General features: G+C 42.8%; 1 protein-coding gene across 2 annotated transcripts in view; it reads right to left on the bottom strand.

Moving 5' to 3' along the window:
• Positions 1-567: 567 nt before the first annotated feature.
• The window catches only part of acbd6 (acyl-CoA binding domain containing 6), a 571,355-nt gene continuing 555,522 nt past the window's right edge, over positions 568-16,400 (bottom strand). For both annotated transcript variants that reach the window (XM_038794993.1, XM_038794992.1), the window contains one exon: positions 568-839. In XM_038794993.1, coding sequence (XP_038650921.1) covers positions 685-839 — 155 coding nt within the window. In that variant the 3' untranslated portion in view covers positions 568-684. The remainder of the gene's footprint in view (positions 840-16,400) is intronic.

The following is a 16,400-nucleotide window of genomic DNA, read 5'->3' as shown; positions in this document are numbered from 1 at the left end:
TAGTACCGGTGGGAGAGGAGCGGGCTTGTGCAGTATGTTACGATTGAAGTATTGAAAGTACATGGATGTTTGCACATTTTTGCCTTTTTTGCTTTCTTTCTGTTGATGTCTGTAACTGTTTACAAAGCCAAAAACTACCTCAATAAAATTGTTTATTTAATAATTTCCCACATGGGGATACTGGTTGCATGTAGGTGCGTTGGAGGAGAGGCTGGTGTGTGGTTTGTATGTATGCCCAGAACTGGGACAGAGGGAAGAGAGTACACTGTGCAACATCCACTGACATAATTAGTATCTCATCAAACAGACATGACCTGAAATGGAAAGCCTTACTACCCTTATACTAGCTTCACGTTTTATCGAGGTAGGAGATCTATTTATACAATACACCCAGTCTGAACCTTAAAAGTGCTGAAAAATAGTATTTCAATTTTACATTAAATTAAAAACTGTTCCAAGCTATTTCCAAATTGCTGTTCAATTAAACTCTCGGTTTTAAACTTTTAATAAAAAACACAAGTTATTTTCACAAAAAAATCTTCACTGGAATAAAGCATAAAACACTGCTATTGCGAATGACTGTTTAATTATTGCATATTGTAATGTAACAATCACCATGAAATATATTTCAATACATATTTGTTTCTGTAGTTTTCCATTTGGAGTCATGCATCAGGCCTGGATTTAACCTTTTGAGGCAACATACTGTCGCAGCATCTGTGAGATGTCCTTAGAGTCAGTCACCTCTTCAGGTAGGCACCCTTCCCCGTCCTGAATGGTGGGATCAGCTCCAGAATTCAACAACAATTCCACAATATCAGCAAATTCGCAGGCAGATGCTGGAAGTAGGCACAGAGCAAAATGTCAGTGAGTGTGTATTACATTTCTGTGACATTAGCTGACGTTATATTGCATGATTAAAGCGCAGGAGCCTCAAGTTGTTCTCTGTTATTTTTTATTTAAATAAAAAAAGCATCATGTGCTTTCTTAATAAAAGAAACTGATAGAATAGGTGAATTGTGTTCCGAACCGGTACAGGTGCAAACAAAGTACCAAAGCTAAAGGTACCACTAAATTTAGCTATTCATATTTACATTCTTGGTCAACAAGTTGCAGTCTCCATTCAGCATCTTGCCATGATCGAGGCAGGGAACTTATTATGGACATTTACAGGTGTGATAGCTGTACAGCTTTATAGCTGGCCGAGGCTAATCAATGTCACCAATTCCAGCAGCTATCTTTTTAACTTCATACCACATCTCTAGTAGATGTTGAAGTGAGGTCCATATTGATGATAGCTATATTCAACAAATGCAAGCTGATTTACATCCTGTTTAATTTATATCTACAATTGGAGAAGACTAAAAATAAAAAACAAATATAATCTTCTGCTTTATTTTGCATGAAATTTACAAGGGAGCCAAAGAAAGTAGAAATTCAATTAGGATATCACCAGATGTCAATTACATACCTAGGCATGATCTGCACTCCCCTGAATATACTTTCACTCACACTCTCTAATACAGACATGATTTTTTTTAATGACTATCCATCATCATTTTTTTAAAAACATGTGCAAATTTCAAATATTTTATGACAATGAGTAGCTGAAAGCCACCCCTAATTACTAAGACAGAGCAATCAAATTTTATCAAAATACCAATGTCATGTGGGGTTAGGTAGTCATTACATATTGCCAGTGTTGTGTTATACTGCTTCGGATAACACAAGCTGCTACTTGATGCAGTCTTAACTAAAGGACGCTTCAGACTCTGAAATGAGTTCAATGTGTTTATTGAACTATTAAGACAGTTCCCAAATGAGTTCGACTCTCTGCTAACCTAACTGTAGTAACTCAGTCTAACTGTATCAGCTTGCTCTAAGCCACGTGCTGGGGTGTGATGCTGCTGATCAACCCTGTCTAACTCTCTAGATGTCTGTCTGTGGAAAGAGGCAGGGTGTGTGCCTCATCCCTTTTATAGTGTTTATGTCATGCCCCCTTGTGGTGATGCCACCTCTGAGTGGCCTGACTGTGTATCATGACAGCTAGAAGTCTTTGCAATGTGATTGTAGAAGACAGACAGACAGGGAGGAAAAGGGAAGAGGGGGAATAAATAGCTTGGATCTTTGATCATATGATGAAGTCAGGGCCAATCAGAGGAGGGGCCATTTAGACTGGGCCTCAAGCTGAAAGAGGGCCTCAAATTTAGACACCGGTTAGTTTTTTAGCATTTGGTAAATTTAGCAAATTTATGTGCATAAGGAAATAATATAGGAAAGGAAAGTAAGTTTTGCTGTTAGCGCAGCCTATCATACGGAGGATGAAAGCGTAAGTGCATGCATACGCTAAGGCAGCAGAGCTAACACACAGTTGAAGTTGTCATTACCGGTTCGTTTGCAGTAAATCTTTATAATAGATAGTTTTTCAAAATAAAGTTCAAAGAATGAAAACACTCTTATCTGGATTGCAAGCCGAGAAATTGCTTTGAGAAATACGCAAACTTGGACTCTCCGGGGTGTTTCCTAATGTCATAATTGCATTGCGTATTTTGTTAGTTTGTCTGCATCAGTGACTTCAGGTGAATGTACTTTCAAAGTGTTGAAGCAGGTAAAGAACTATCACTGATCAACTCTGGGACAAGAGCGTTTGAATGGTCTCGCCATGCTTAATATCAACTGTGACATTGCACGAAAGGTAGATTTTTCCTCAATGATTAATGTATTTGCACAGAAAAATGCCAGAAAAGCATTTGTTAAAGTAAAAAAATGTTCAAATTATGTCTCACTTTTTTTTGTTGCCCTATTTTGTTTTCACGTATCTTCATTTCTTTATTATGGCTAGGGCCCTCAAAAGCTGCAACTGGCCCAGGCCTCTGGACCTCTGGATGAAGCTGCATTATTAGCAAGATTGTTTCCAAATTCAGTATTTATTTCACAATCATGGAGGAGATTAATTCAGATCAATGAAATTACGGGCTCAGTAATTTGTTCCTACCAGTTCTCCTCGTGTCATCAATATTCACAGCTAATTAAGTACCTCCAAGACAATGAGTGGTCAGGGACAGCAGGGTGTGACTGCATATGAGGGAGGTGGAGGAATCCTGAATTCAGGAACGGAGGAGCATCAGCTCTTGACCTTGTCCAACAAATATGAGGTACTTGCTCCCTGTGTGGATGAAGAAAGGGGTTGTAGGGAGGATGAGCTCGCCAACCACTGCACCGTGCTACAGAGGACTATTCAAGTGGGGGAAGCAAAAAGACAAGTGGCAGTTGTAGGGGATTATATAATTAGGGGGACAGATAGCATCCCTTTTATCGAGAGTCCCGCACCGTATGTTGCCTGTCCGGTGCCAAGGTGAGGGACTTGTCTGACTGGCTTGAAAGGATCAGAGTGGAAGGGGGAGGATCCAGTTGTTGTGGTCCACATCGGGGCAAACAACATAGTCAAGGGTGGGAAAGAGGATCTGTTGCGGGAGTATCAGGCACTAGGAACTAAATTAACAAGCAGGTCCACAAGGGTTATAATCTCTGGATTACTATCCGAGCCAAGTGCAAATTGGCATAAGGATGAGAAAATTAGGGAAGTAAAAACGTGGCTAAAGGAGCAGTGTAGGAAAGAAGGGTTCCATTTCACGGGGTATTGGCATCAGTATTGGGACAGGAGGGATCTGTACCGTTGGGACAGCCTCCATCTGAACCGATCGGAGGCCAGTGCTTTAGCGGAAAGAATAAATAGAGTGGTCACAAGGACTTTAAACTAGCAAGTTGCATGCGGGGGGGGGCAAATCATCGCAAAAGACTTTGATTTAGTGGCCTTTACAGAGACATGTAGGGTGGTCATGATTGGGAGTTAAATATCCAGGGGTATCAGACTATTTGGAAGGACAGACAGGAAGGTAAGGAAGGTGGTGTAGCTCTGATATTCGAGGATGACATCAGGACGGAAGTGAGAGATGATATAGGAGAAAAAGGTTGAATCCATTTGGGTAGAAATCAGTAATAGTAAGAAGAAATGGTCACTGATAGGCATAGTCTATAGGCCACCAAATAATACATCATGGTGGGGCAGGCAATTAGTAAAGAAATAACTGATGCATGCAAAAATGGTACAGCAGTTACCATGAGGGATTTTAATCAATATGTCGATTGGTCAAACCAGGTCGGTCAAGGCAGCCTTGAGGAGGTGTTCATAGAATGTATCGGCGATAGTTTTCTCAAACAGTATGTGATGAAACCCATGAGGGGGCAAGCTATCCTTTATCTGGTCCTGAGTAATGAGACAGGAATAATTAATGATCTCATAGTTAGGGATCCTCTCGGAATGAGCGATTATAGTATGGTTGAATTTAAAATACAGGTGGAGGGTGAGAAGGTAAAATTTAATACCAGTGTCTTGTGCTTAAACAAAGGAGACTACAATGGGATGAGGGAGTAGTTGGCTATGGTAGACTGGGAGCAAAGACTTTATGGTGGGACAATTGAGGAACAGTGGAGGACTTTCAAAGCAATTTTTCACAATGCTCAGCCAAAGTATATACCAGTGAAAAGGAAGGACTTTAGGAAAAGGGATAATCAGTCCTGGACATCTAAGAAAATAAAGGAGGATATCAAATTGAAAGAAAATGCATACAAAGTGGCAAAGATTAGTGGGAAACTAGAGGATTGTGAAATCTTTAAAGGTCAACAGAAGGCCACAAAAAAAAGCTATAAAGAAAAGTAAGATACATTATGAGAGTAAACTAGCTCAGAATATAAAAACAGATAGCAAATGTTTCTACAAATACATAAAACGAAAAAGAGTTGCTAAGGTAAACATTGGTCCTTTTGTTTAGAGGATGAGAAGAGGGATTTAATAATGGAAAATGAGGAAATGGCCAAGGCATTGAACTGATATTCTGTGTCGGCCTTCACAGTGGAAGACACAAATAACATGCCAATAATCGATGGTAAGGAGGCTATGGCAGGAGAGGACCTAGAAACGATCATTATCACTAAGGAGGTAGTATTGAGTAAGCTAATGGGGCTAAAAGTAGACAAGTCTCCTGGCCCTTATGGAATGCATCCCAGGGAACTAAAAGAGATGGCAGGAGAAATAGCAAATGCGCTCATGGTAATTTACCAAAATTCGCTGGACTCTGGGGTGGTTCCAGCAGATTAGACACTATTTAAAAAAGGAGTTAGACAAAAGGCGGGTAATTATCGCCTAGTTAGCTTAACTTCTGTAGTAGGGAAAATGCTCGAACCTATCATCAAAGAATAAAGAGCGAGACACCTGGATAGAAATTGTCCCATTGGGCAAAAGCAGCATGGGCTCATAAAAGGCAGGTCATGTTTAACTAATTTATAGAAATTCTTTGAGGAATTCTAACAAGTACAGTAGACAATGGGGAACCGGTGGATGTGGTGTAACTGGATTTCCAGAATGCATTCGCAAGGTGCCGCACAAAAGACTGCTGCAGAAGATAAAGGAGCATCGCATTATAAGTAATCTATTAGCATGGATAGAGGACTGGTTAACTAACAGAAAGCAAAGAATGGGGATAAATGGGTGTTTTCTTGTTGGTGATCAGTGGCGAGTGATGTGCCTCAGGAATTACTGTTGGAACCACAATTGTTTACAATTTAGATAGATGATTTGGAGTTGGGGGACCATGTGCAATGTGTTAAAGTTCGCAGATGACACCAAGATGAGTGGTAGAGCAAAGTGTGCCGAGAACACAAAGTCTCGGAGGAATAGAGATAGTTTAAGTGAGTGGGCAAGGGTCTGGCAGATGGAGTACAATGTTGATAAATGTGAGATCATCCATTTTGGTAGGAATAACAGCAAAATGGACGATTATTTAAATGATAAAAAATTGAAGCATGCTGCCATGCAGAGGGGCCAGGGTGCCCTTGTGCATGAATCGCAAAAGTTGGTTTGCAGGTGCAGCAGGTAATTAAGGCGGCAAATTGACTTTTTTCCTTCATTGCAAGAGGGATGGGGTTTAAAAATAGGGAGGTTATGTTGCAGCTGTACAGGATGCAGGTGATGCCACACCTGGAGTACTGTATACAGTTTTGGTCTCCTTACTTGAGAAAGAATGTACTGGCACAGGAGGGGTGCAGAGGAGGTTCACTAGGTGGATTCAGGAGTTGAGAGGATTGGCTTTTATGAGGAGAGACTGAGTAGACTGGCACTATATTCATTGGAACTTAAAAGAATGGGGGGGGGGGTTATAGAAACATATAAAGTTATGAAGGGAAGAGATAAGATAGAAGCTGGGAGGTTGTTTCCACTGGCAGGTGAAACTAGAACTAGTATAGCCTCAAAAAAAGGGGGAGCAGATTTAGGACTGAACGGAGGAGAAACTTCTTCACCCTAAGGGTTGTGAATCTATGGAATTCCCTGCCTAGTGAAGCAGTTGAGGCTACCTTGTTGAATGTTTTTAAGGCAAAGATAAGATAGGTTTTTGAACAGTAAATAAATTAAGGGTTATGGTGAGTGAGTGGGTAAGTGGAGCTGAGTCCACAAAAAGATCAGCCATGATTTTAGTAGCACAGTGCTTAGCACTGTTGCTTCACAGGGTCATGGACCCGGGTTCAATTCCCGGTTTGGGTCACTGTCTGTGCGGAGTCTGCACATTCTCCCCCCGTCTGCGTGGGTTTCCTCCCACAAGTCCCGAAAGACATGCTTGTTAGGTGAATTGGACATTCTGAATTCTTCCTCAGTGTACCTGAACAGGGACCATAATGTGGCAACTAGGGGATTTTTTACAGTAACTTCATTGCAGTGTTAACGTAAAGCTCCTTGTGACACTAATAAAAATTATTATTGAATGGTGGAGCAGGCTCGAGGGGCTGTGAGACAGGAGTCACATATTAGTTAAATGGCATGATGGCCTGTATTCCAAGAGGACTTGAGTACAGGAGCAAGGATGTCTTACTGCAGCTTTACAGGGATTTAGTGAGACCTCACCTGGAATATTCTGTGCAATTTTGGTCTCCTTATCCAAGGAAGGATATACCTGTCATACAAGGAGTGCAGCGAAGATTCATCCATTGGGATGGTAGGATTGTCATATGAGGAGAGATTGGGTCGAATGAAATGAAAATGAAAATCGCTTATTGTCACGAGTAGGCTTCAATTAAATTACTGTGAAAAGCCACATTCTGGCGCCTGTTCGGGGAGGCTGTTACGGGAATCGAACCGTGCTGCTGGCCTGCCTTGGTCTGCTTACAAAGCCAACGATTTAGCCCAGTGTGCTAAACAGCCCCTATGGGTTTATAATGGGTCTGCATTTGCTGGAATTTAGAAGAATGAGAGAGGATCTAATTGAAACGTATAAATTTCTGACAGGGCTGGACAGATTGAATGGGGAATATTATTTCCTCTGGCTGGGGGTGGGGGTGGGGATCTAGAACAATGGGTCATAGCCTTAGGATACGTGGTAGGGCATTTAGTACTGAGATGAGGAGAAACTTCTTCACCCAGGAGAGTTGATCTGGGAAGGTTGCCTTTTCGCCTTGCCAGATCTAGCTTTCGTTGTCTGGGAGTCCAGGTAGCCTAGGATTGGGCCTTGCTCTTGAAACTAAATTACGTTAGTCTGGTGGGTGGGGTTAGAACTACTTTGCAGAGGTGGGATAACCTTCCTCTTTCCTTGGAGGGCAGCGTTCAGCCACTTAAAATAAATGTCATTTTGAGGTTTTTATTTCTTTTTCAGTGCCTCCCCATTTTTCCCCCCGAAATTATTCTTTGCGAGAGTCAATAAGTTTATAACTTTTGGGTGGGAAAGGCGCCGAGGATTGGGAGGGTGTTCTGCAGAGAGAGAGAGAGAGAGAGAGAGATAGCCTGGGGGCTTAGCTTTACCTAATTTATTATTCTATTACTGGGCTGGAATGAATAGGTGCTGGGGTAGTTTAAGGATCCACGTTCTACATGGGGGTAGATGGAGGTGGGGTTCTAGGCTGAGAGTTGGTAACTACCCCGCTTCTGTTTTCTCCTGAAAAATTTACATCAGGCCCGGTGGTGGTGTCGACCCAGAGGATTAGGACGCAGTTTAGGCAGCATTTTAAATTCAGTTCCATGTTGTTGTCAGCCCCTATTTGTGGGAATCACCACTTTGTGCCGGTGGATTTGGGCTCGAGGTTTAGGTGCTGGGGGAGGCAAAGCCTGGAGAGGTTTAGGGACATGTTTGTGGAGGGTAGGCTTATTGGATTTGAGGAGATGTTGGATAAATTCCAACTCTCAAGGTGTAATTTATTTAGGCATCTCCAGGTGCCTAATTTCCTGCGTAACAAAATCTCCAAATTTGCTTTGGCGCCTTCGCCCTCCCTCATGAATAGGATCCTATCTCTGGCCAAAGTGGGTGCGGGAAAGATCTCGGACATCAATGGCCAGATAATGTGTGCGGAGCAGGCTCCATTTGATGAGGTGAGGAGGAAGTGGGAGGGGAGCTGTGTCCATTTTCTGAGGGGGGGGGTGTAGAGTGAGGCTCTATATAAGGTTAACTCAGCTTTCTCCTGTGCTATGTTTAGCTTGATTTAGTTAAAGGTGGTGCACAGGGCGCATCTGACTGGAACTAAGATGAGTGTTTTCGTCCTGGGGTGGAAGGTAGGTACGATCAGTGTTCTCGGGATCTGGCTAATCATACCCATATGTTCCAGTTATGCCCTAAACCCGTTAGCTTTTGGTCTCCTTCTTTAGCACAATGTCAGGGATTCTTGATATCAAACTGGAGCCTTGTCCTCTGGTTGTCGTTTTCGGGGTCTCGGATTCGCCGGTGCTGTTGATGGCGGTGAAGGCGAATGTCCTCGTCTTTGCCTTGTTGATAGTCCAGAAGCACATTCTGCTGCAACTGAGTTCTCCCACTCTGCCCAGCGCCTACGCATAGCTGGGTGATCTAATGGATTTCCTTGAGACGGTCATGTACACCATTAGAGGGTCGGTAGAAGGGTTTTATTCGAGGTGGCAACCATTAATTTCCCTTTTCAGAGAATTGGTCACCGTTAGCTATTGGGGGGGTTATTAGTTATCAATTGGGGGTTTCTTTCTTTAGTTAAAGGGATAAGGGGTAGGATTAATAGGGTTGAATAGTTGGAACGTGTTATTCATGTACTGTTTCTGTATATATTTGGCAGTTCACGTGGATTTATTTTATAATAATGAAAAATTCTTTCATATTAAAAATATATATTTTTATAAAGAAAGGAGTTTGTTAATTTAAACTGTCGGCAGTCAAGACCGATACACTCACTGCGAGAGACAGGAGAACGGTTTGAAAAGGGATTTACAATCCAACTGTACTGCCAGGCAAGCTGTAAAAACATTCAAAAGATGGTGACAATTTGTTACCCACTGTGTTCGGCTTCTGACAATTATGCCCTCTTCAACATCTCTGATTCTCTTTCGCTGCCTAGGCCATAAGCTCTGGAACTTCCTCCCTAAATGTATTTTTCTCTCTTCTCCTCTAAGATGATCTTGAATGCTTATCTCTTTCACCAGACTTTTGGCCAGCTGTCCCACCATGTCTTTATAGGTTTGGTGTCAAATCTTGTTCAATAACATTTGCGTAACGCATCTTGGGACACTTTACTGTGTTAAAAATGGCATTTAAATGGAAGTTGTTGGTGTTTTTGTTTTAATAGACCGCTAAATTGCTGGCTTGCAATGCAGAACAATGCCAGGTTCAATTCCCGTACCGGCCTCCTCGAACAGGCGCCAGAATGTGGCGACTTGGGGCTTTTCGCAGTAACTTCATTGAAACCTACTTGTGACAATAAGCTATCATTATTAAGATAAACCATCTGGCATTTATACAAGTGCAAGCCAGGGATGTGGTTTCTCTAACTCTTTGTATTGTGACTGGATTTAAAGGGATAAAACTAGATTTACTTTTCTTCCTAACAGTATAAATTCGTCTAAGAGAAAAAAATCACTCCAGTTCAGATGGATTGTTTGTATCAATGACAGTGACATTCACGAAAGATTATAATCACCTTTTGAACTCTATATTAGAATGCATTTAGAAACAACTCCTCAGCATCTTGCAACATTTTAATTTCATTTGGGGATGTGGGGGGAGGGCTAACTTGAATTTTGTCTTGGGAAAGATTGCTGGGCCAGACACCCTTTGTCAGTTCACTCCATCATCCAAGGTACATAACAGCGAGTCATTTTGATATCAATCAATGTAAAGTTATGCAGAAATACCTTGCACGAGTATTACCAAGGAAGTTGAAATCAAGTATATATTCGCTCCTACACAATGGGAACTGTAGTACTATTATATGTATACACATACATATACACACACAATTTAGAAAATAACAAAAACCATAATCAGCCTAATGCTGTACAGATTACTGGCTTGAAAACTATGAATTAAACTTGTTTTTTTCTTTCCAAATTCAACTGAAATGGGTTCCACCACAGACTCAGTGAGGTTGCAGAGCACCATCCATTGATGATGTCATGCCATGCAAAAACGCTTTATGGTGTGGGGTTTTACCAATTTACTTTTAAAAATGACTTCACTAGATTTTCCCCTCGTGCAAAGAGCACTTCTAGTAAACAAAATGGCCCAATACCTCCAATCACAGTCGGAAGCCCTATGTCCAGCATTAATCAGGACTTATCTGCACATATTGAAAAGGCTCCAGCTCTGATTCACGATGTAGAAAAACTACCTCAGCACAGGAATCCTTGCATAGAGCAGCAAAAAGAATATGTGCACAAGACATACACCCATTTTACAGAACTAGCTGCCATAAGGCAAGTTTAAATGCCTTGTGAATAATATGTGAATATTAGTGAATGAGTGACTAGATGAGGAATGAATGAGTGAATGAATGGCTAGGGTGGGTGAGGTAAATGGCTAAGCACGTAGGGTGGCGGAATTGGGTAGGGTGGCAGCTGGGTGAGGTGGCAAATGGATAGGTGGGAGGCAAATGATGTTGTAAAGTGGCAGGTTGGCAAGGTGGCAGCCTACCCACTTCCACCACCCTACGTATTAGCCATTTACCTCACCCACCCTACCCAATCACTCATTCATTCGCTCATCTATTCACCCATTCACTAATATTCACATTGGACATTTAATAGGGTCACATTGGACGTAGAATAGGGTAACTATTCTATGATTCTAACTTAGAGTTGGAAACTTTATCAGACGAATTGGCCATTGGAAATTTCAAACTTCTCAGGCAGTTCCCATGGTGTTGGTGCATTGGGACTTCTATGGTGTCCCATTATGAACACCCAGATGACAGATGTAAGCATCAATGCCATTATGGCCTGGACCATAAACTGATAGGTTTTCATGAGAAAGCAAGTAATAATTTCTACATGCTTTGCTCTTAAAATGTATTTACATATGAATAATTGTTGCCTCTGATTTTGCTCAACTACCAGTTGCAGTTAAAATGACCTGTTGCCTCTCAAATGGGTAATAAAAATATAATCAATCTCATGTTGGTTCTGCCTACTGGACAGATAGCTCCTCTCCGCACCTGAAAGTGCCTTAATCAGCAGCTGTTGTGATACAGTGCATTGCAACACATGGTTTGGGGGTGGGGGCAGGGGGATACAGGTAACATCCATCTTGTCCTTCCTCAATGTCCATAGACATGCATTTGCAGCAGGCATTGCTGGGCAACAACCAGGACTAGGACAGTGACTGATATTGACTTTGAGAGAATATAAACCACCACAGTACAGAAAATAGGTATTGCACAATGTAAAATAAATACTTTAAATTTTTTTTAGACGTATCCAATTAATTTTTTCCAATTAAGGGGCAATTGAGCATGGCCAATCCACCTAGCCTGCACATTTTTGGGTTGTGGGGGCGAAACCCACGCAAACACGGGGAGAATGTGCAAACTCCACACAGACAGTGACCCAGAGCCGGATCGAATCTGGGACCTCGGCGCCGTGAGGCTGCAGGGCTAACCCACTGCGCCACCGTGCTGCCCGTAAAATAAATACTTAGGAATAGGCTAGGCGGCTAAACCTCAATCAGCATCAGTCTGCCTTTGTCTTACCTCTAAGTCAGATGGTTGTCAGCGACATTCCAAGACTTGGAGTAAGCAAATTCGACTGATACTGCAGTGCAGGCCCAGGGAACATTAGGACATGAGGCGTATAAAGCTCCATTATTTTAGGTGGAGATTAAAGGCACCAATTCATTAATAAAAATGTTTTTTCTACCTAACATCAAAACGTCAACCAACAGATGCAGGCTAACTCTCATTATTGCTCAGGAAGATGCTCGGCATTCAAAATAGCTGCTTCAACTGCCTACCAAAGAGTAGTCACTGCACTTCAATGCTATTTATTGTATGTGAACCATTCTCAGATGTTTCTGAATTGATAAGGCACTATATAAATGCAAAACACTGACAAAACATGTTTCTCTGCACATCATCCTTGGGACAATTGAATTGCAGTCCTTTATCTCATTCCCAGTTACCGAGTACGCCTACAAAATATAGAACCCTTTTATTTTTACGAGTGTAAAATGTCTCATATAAGAAGGTGAAATTATTAGCAATGCTCATTGATTTTGTGTTCGAGCTACACTTTACCAAAGGGCAGGCTCAGCATATTCCATGAATAGAAAAATCTTCAGAACAGGGCTGATGAATTGGAACAGCTATTCTGATATACAGAAAAATAGTATTTGGTTCTTGCGCTCATACAAGGCTTCATGATCTGTACTTAGTCGCAAGGCAATATAAGATACAGCTATCTGCTCTATTTCCATCATAAAAAATGAGAACGGGGGCAGCACTGTGGCACAGCTCTGCAGCCTCAAGGCACCGAGATCCCAGGTTCGATCCCGGCTCTGGGTCACTGTCGTGTGGAGTTTGCACATTCTCCCCGTGTTTGCGTGGGTTTCGCCCCACAACCCAAAATGTGCAGTGTAGGTGGACTGGCCACGCTAAATTGCCACTTAATTGGAAAAAATTAATTGGGTACTCTAAATTTATTAAAAAATAATAAAAAATGAGAACAGCAGTATAATGTCCCCATACTGCCCCCATGCGGGGTCGGAGAATCACCGGAAAGGGGGCGGGGGCGCGAATGACACAACGTCGCTCCGCGCCAGTCCGGCGATTCTCTGGCGACCGGAGAATCGGAGCTGGCTCGGTCGCTCAACACGGTCCCCCCGCCGATCCTCCCCGCGCGATGGGCTGAGTTAGGCAGAGTCCCGCCAGCATGTGGTCCTACCCGGGGAACCTCGGCGTTCATGCTGGGGGGGGGGAGGCTCTGCCTGGTTTTGGGGGAGGGGGGAAGAGGGGGATCCGACCCCGGTGGGGGGTGGTCTCCACAGTGGCCTGGCCTGCAATCGGGCCCAGCGATCGCCGGGCGGGTTCATCCTGGTGGGGGCCCATGTTCCTCTGCGCTGGGCCCCTGTAGCTCTCCGCCATGTTGTGTCGGGGCCGGCATGGAGACGGTAACCCACGCACATGCGCAAATTCGCGCCGGCCGTCGCATGCATGCGCGGACCCGCAGCACCCATGCTGTTGCCTGGATCGGCAGCTGAAGCAGCGCGAGGCTCTCCTGTGCCGTGCTGGCCCCCTGTGCGGCGCAGGATCGCTGATCCGAGGGGCCAGGTGAAGCCGCCGTAAAACGTTCCTGCGTTTACGACAGCGTCTACACTTAGCCCCAGGATCAGAGAATCCGCCCAGCATGTTAGACACAGATGCAAGTGCTATTCAAGGTCACATCCACAAACAGGTTAAGGAGGTGAGAATGTATCTGAAACATTTTAAATACATTACATAACAGCTTTCATGCTTTCTTTGACCAAATTCTGTGCCAAATACATGCAGATCATTTCCAAAACAAATTATTTTTCCCTCAGCCATACTTGCCAATTCACCAAAAAAAAAAACATTCTTTCCCCTGCCCCACCACTCCTCAATACACACTATGTCATTCATCCAATTACCCAACTGGGAGACTAAACAACATGCATTTCAGCCTCGGCCAATGCCTCTGACTGGCCAATGAAGTGAGACATTGTGCAAACTTGATTGGCCCTCAAATTCTCCCTACAATCTCCAAAACATCTTCCAAAAGGCCCTACTCAAGTGGTGAAACTCCCGATATGTCTCGCCCAATTCCCAACAGGGATGACAGACTTACTTCCAAAACTAAGCAGAAAGCCAAGTCTTAATTAATTGAAAACTCCATCAATTTTGTGAGGAACAACTCCTTAAAAGGTCTTGGAACAAAGGGACCAACGTAATAGGTCGAATTTTGCTGTAACAATATGATGATTATTTACTGTATAAATCAGACAACAACTTGCAGCAACTGCACATGCCAATTAATCACGGAAATCCAGAAGCTGCTCCTCCAAAAGCTTCCTGAAAAGGGTATCTTGCTAGCTGACTGATTATTTACATGTATTGAATGCCACAAAATTGTACTTACCTCAAAAGGTACAGACTAAATTTAGCAGAAAAACATTAGTGCTTGTCCATTCCAATCCAACTACTTTTAATGGTGTGTAAGTCTTAATTACTACCAAACAACTTCTCTGACACTAAGGAATGTTTATGTCTGTGGAGTTTCATTCTTTCAGATTTTAATTATTCTTGGAGATTTTAAAATAATATTTTCTTTTACTTTCTCTTTTATCCCTCTCTCAATCCAAGCCCTCTTTTTGAATTGCTTTTCTTATCTGAAATTGAATACAATGCTTATTTCTTGGTTCACACTCTGTTGTTCATTAACAATGTATTAACCTGATTTGTTAAGGAGTTTCACTCAAGTGCCAGTTGTTTTGTTAAGTCGTGATGCTTATTAGGACAAAAATTATCATTTTTGGGCACTCTGAGCATATCTTTTTCATGAAAGGTTCAGAGTGCTCCACTTCAGTAAATAATGCTGCATAATTAGGTTTGTATTATGCATAGAACAATGTATTGTTAGGAGAGTTAAGATACTAGAGAATAGAATTATTAAATGCAATCTGTTAGCCATTACGGAGACATGGCTATAGGATGACATAGATTGGGATTTGAATATTGACGAATATCTGACATTTAGGGAGGACAAGAAGTTAGAAAAAGGTGGAGGGGTCACTCCGTTAATTAATGATGATATTTGCACATTAGAGAGGGATGACCCAAGTTCAGGAAACCAGGATGTAGAAGCAGTTTGGGTTGACATGAGAAATGATAAACGTAAGAATGCACTTGTGGGAGTGGTGTACAGGCTCCCTAATTGTAACTACATGGTAGGACAGAGTATAAAAGAGATAATGGAAGCTTGTCAGAAAGGTACGGCGATAATCATGAGCGATTTTAATCTATATGCAGATTGAGAAGATCAGATGAGCAAAGGTAGTGTAGATGAGGAGTTCATTGAATGTTTCAAGTTAGTTTTGAGCCTAGAATGTTTTTTAGCCAACCAGGTGTCACAATCCCAGCTGATGATATTACCAGACCGGATCATCCCAGAAAGGAACCTTGGCTCAAAAGACCATGGGCGGGATTCTCCGTCCCACCGCACCAGATTTCTGGTGTGGCTCACCTACCGAAATCGCCACCTTGCCAGCCGGCCAATGTGGTTTCCCATTGTTTCATAGAATGCACAGTGCAGAAAGAGGCCACACGGCCCATCGAGTCTGCACCGGCTCTTGGAAAGAGCACCCTACCTACACCTCCACCCCATCTCCATAACCCAGTAACCACACCCAACACTAAGGGCAATTTTGGACACTAAGGGCAATTTAGCATGGCCAATCCACCTAACCTGCACATCTTTGGACTGTGGGAGGAAACCGGAGCACCCGGCGGAAACCCACGCACACACGGGAAGAACGTGCAGACTCCGCACAGACAGTGACCCAAGCTGGGAATCGAACCTGGGACCTTGGAGCTGTGAAGCAATTGTGCTAACCACTATGCTACCGTGCTTGTGGGCAGCCTCACGCCGTCGGCAAAGACCCGGGCTGCCGGCGCAATGAAGAATCCTGACAGCCGAGAATCCAGACCCATAACTTTATATTTAAAAAAATAAAGTTGAGGAATAGAGTCACAGGGCCACTAATTAATTTTAGCAACAAGAACTTTTGTTTTTGAATCAAACATGAAAAAAATTGATTGTACAATAATCCTGGGGCAGCATGGTGGCACAATGGTTAGCACTGCTGCCTCATGGCACCGAGGGTCCCAGGTTCGATCCCGGCTCTGGGTCACTGTCCGTGTGGAATTTGCACATTCTCCCCGTGTTTGTGTGGGTTTTGCCTTTACAACCTAAAAGATGTGCAGGCTAGGTGGACTGCCCCTTAATAGTAAAAAAATGAATTAGGCACTCTTAATTAAAAAACTAGTACAATAATCCTTTACTCCCCCTTACCTTAACAAATACAGATTTTAATATTAACATGGATTACAATGTAATC

The sequence above is a fragment of the Scyliorhinus canicula genome, chromosome 4, assembly GCF_902713615.1.
Source record: "Scyliorhinus canicula chromosome 4, sScyCan1.1, whole genome shotgun sequence".
Classification (NCBI taxonomy): Eukaryota; Metazoa; Chordata; class Chondrichthyes; order Carcharhiniformes; family Scyliorhinidae; genus Scyliorhinus; species Scyliorhinus canicula.
This window is presented reverse-complemented; position numbering and strand designations above follow the sequence as displayed.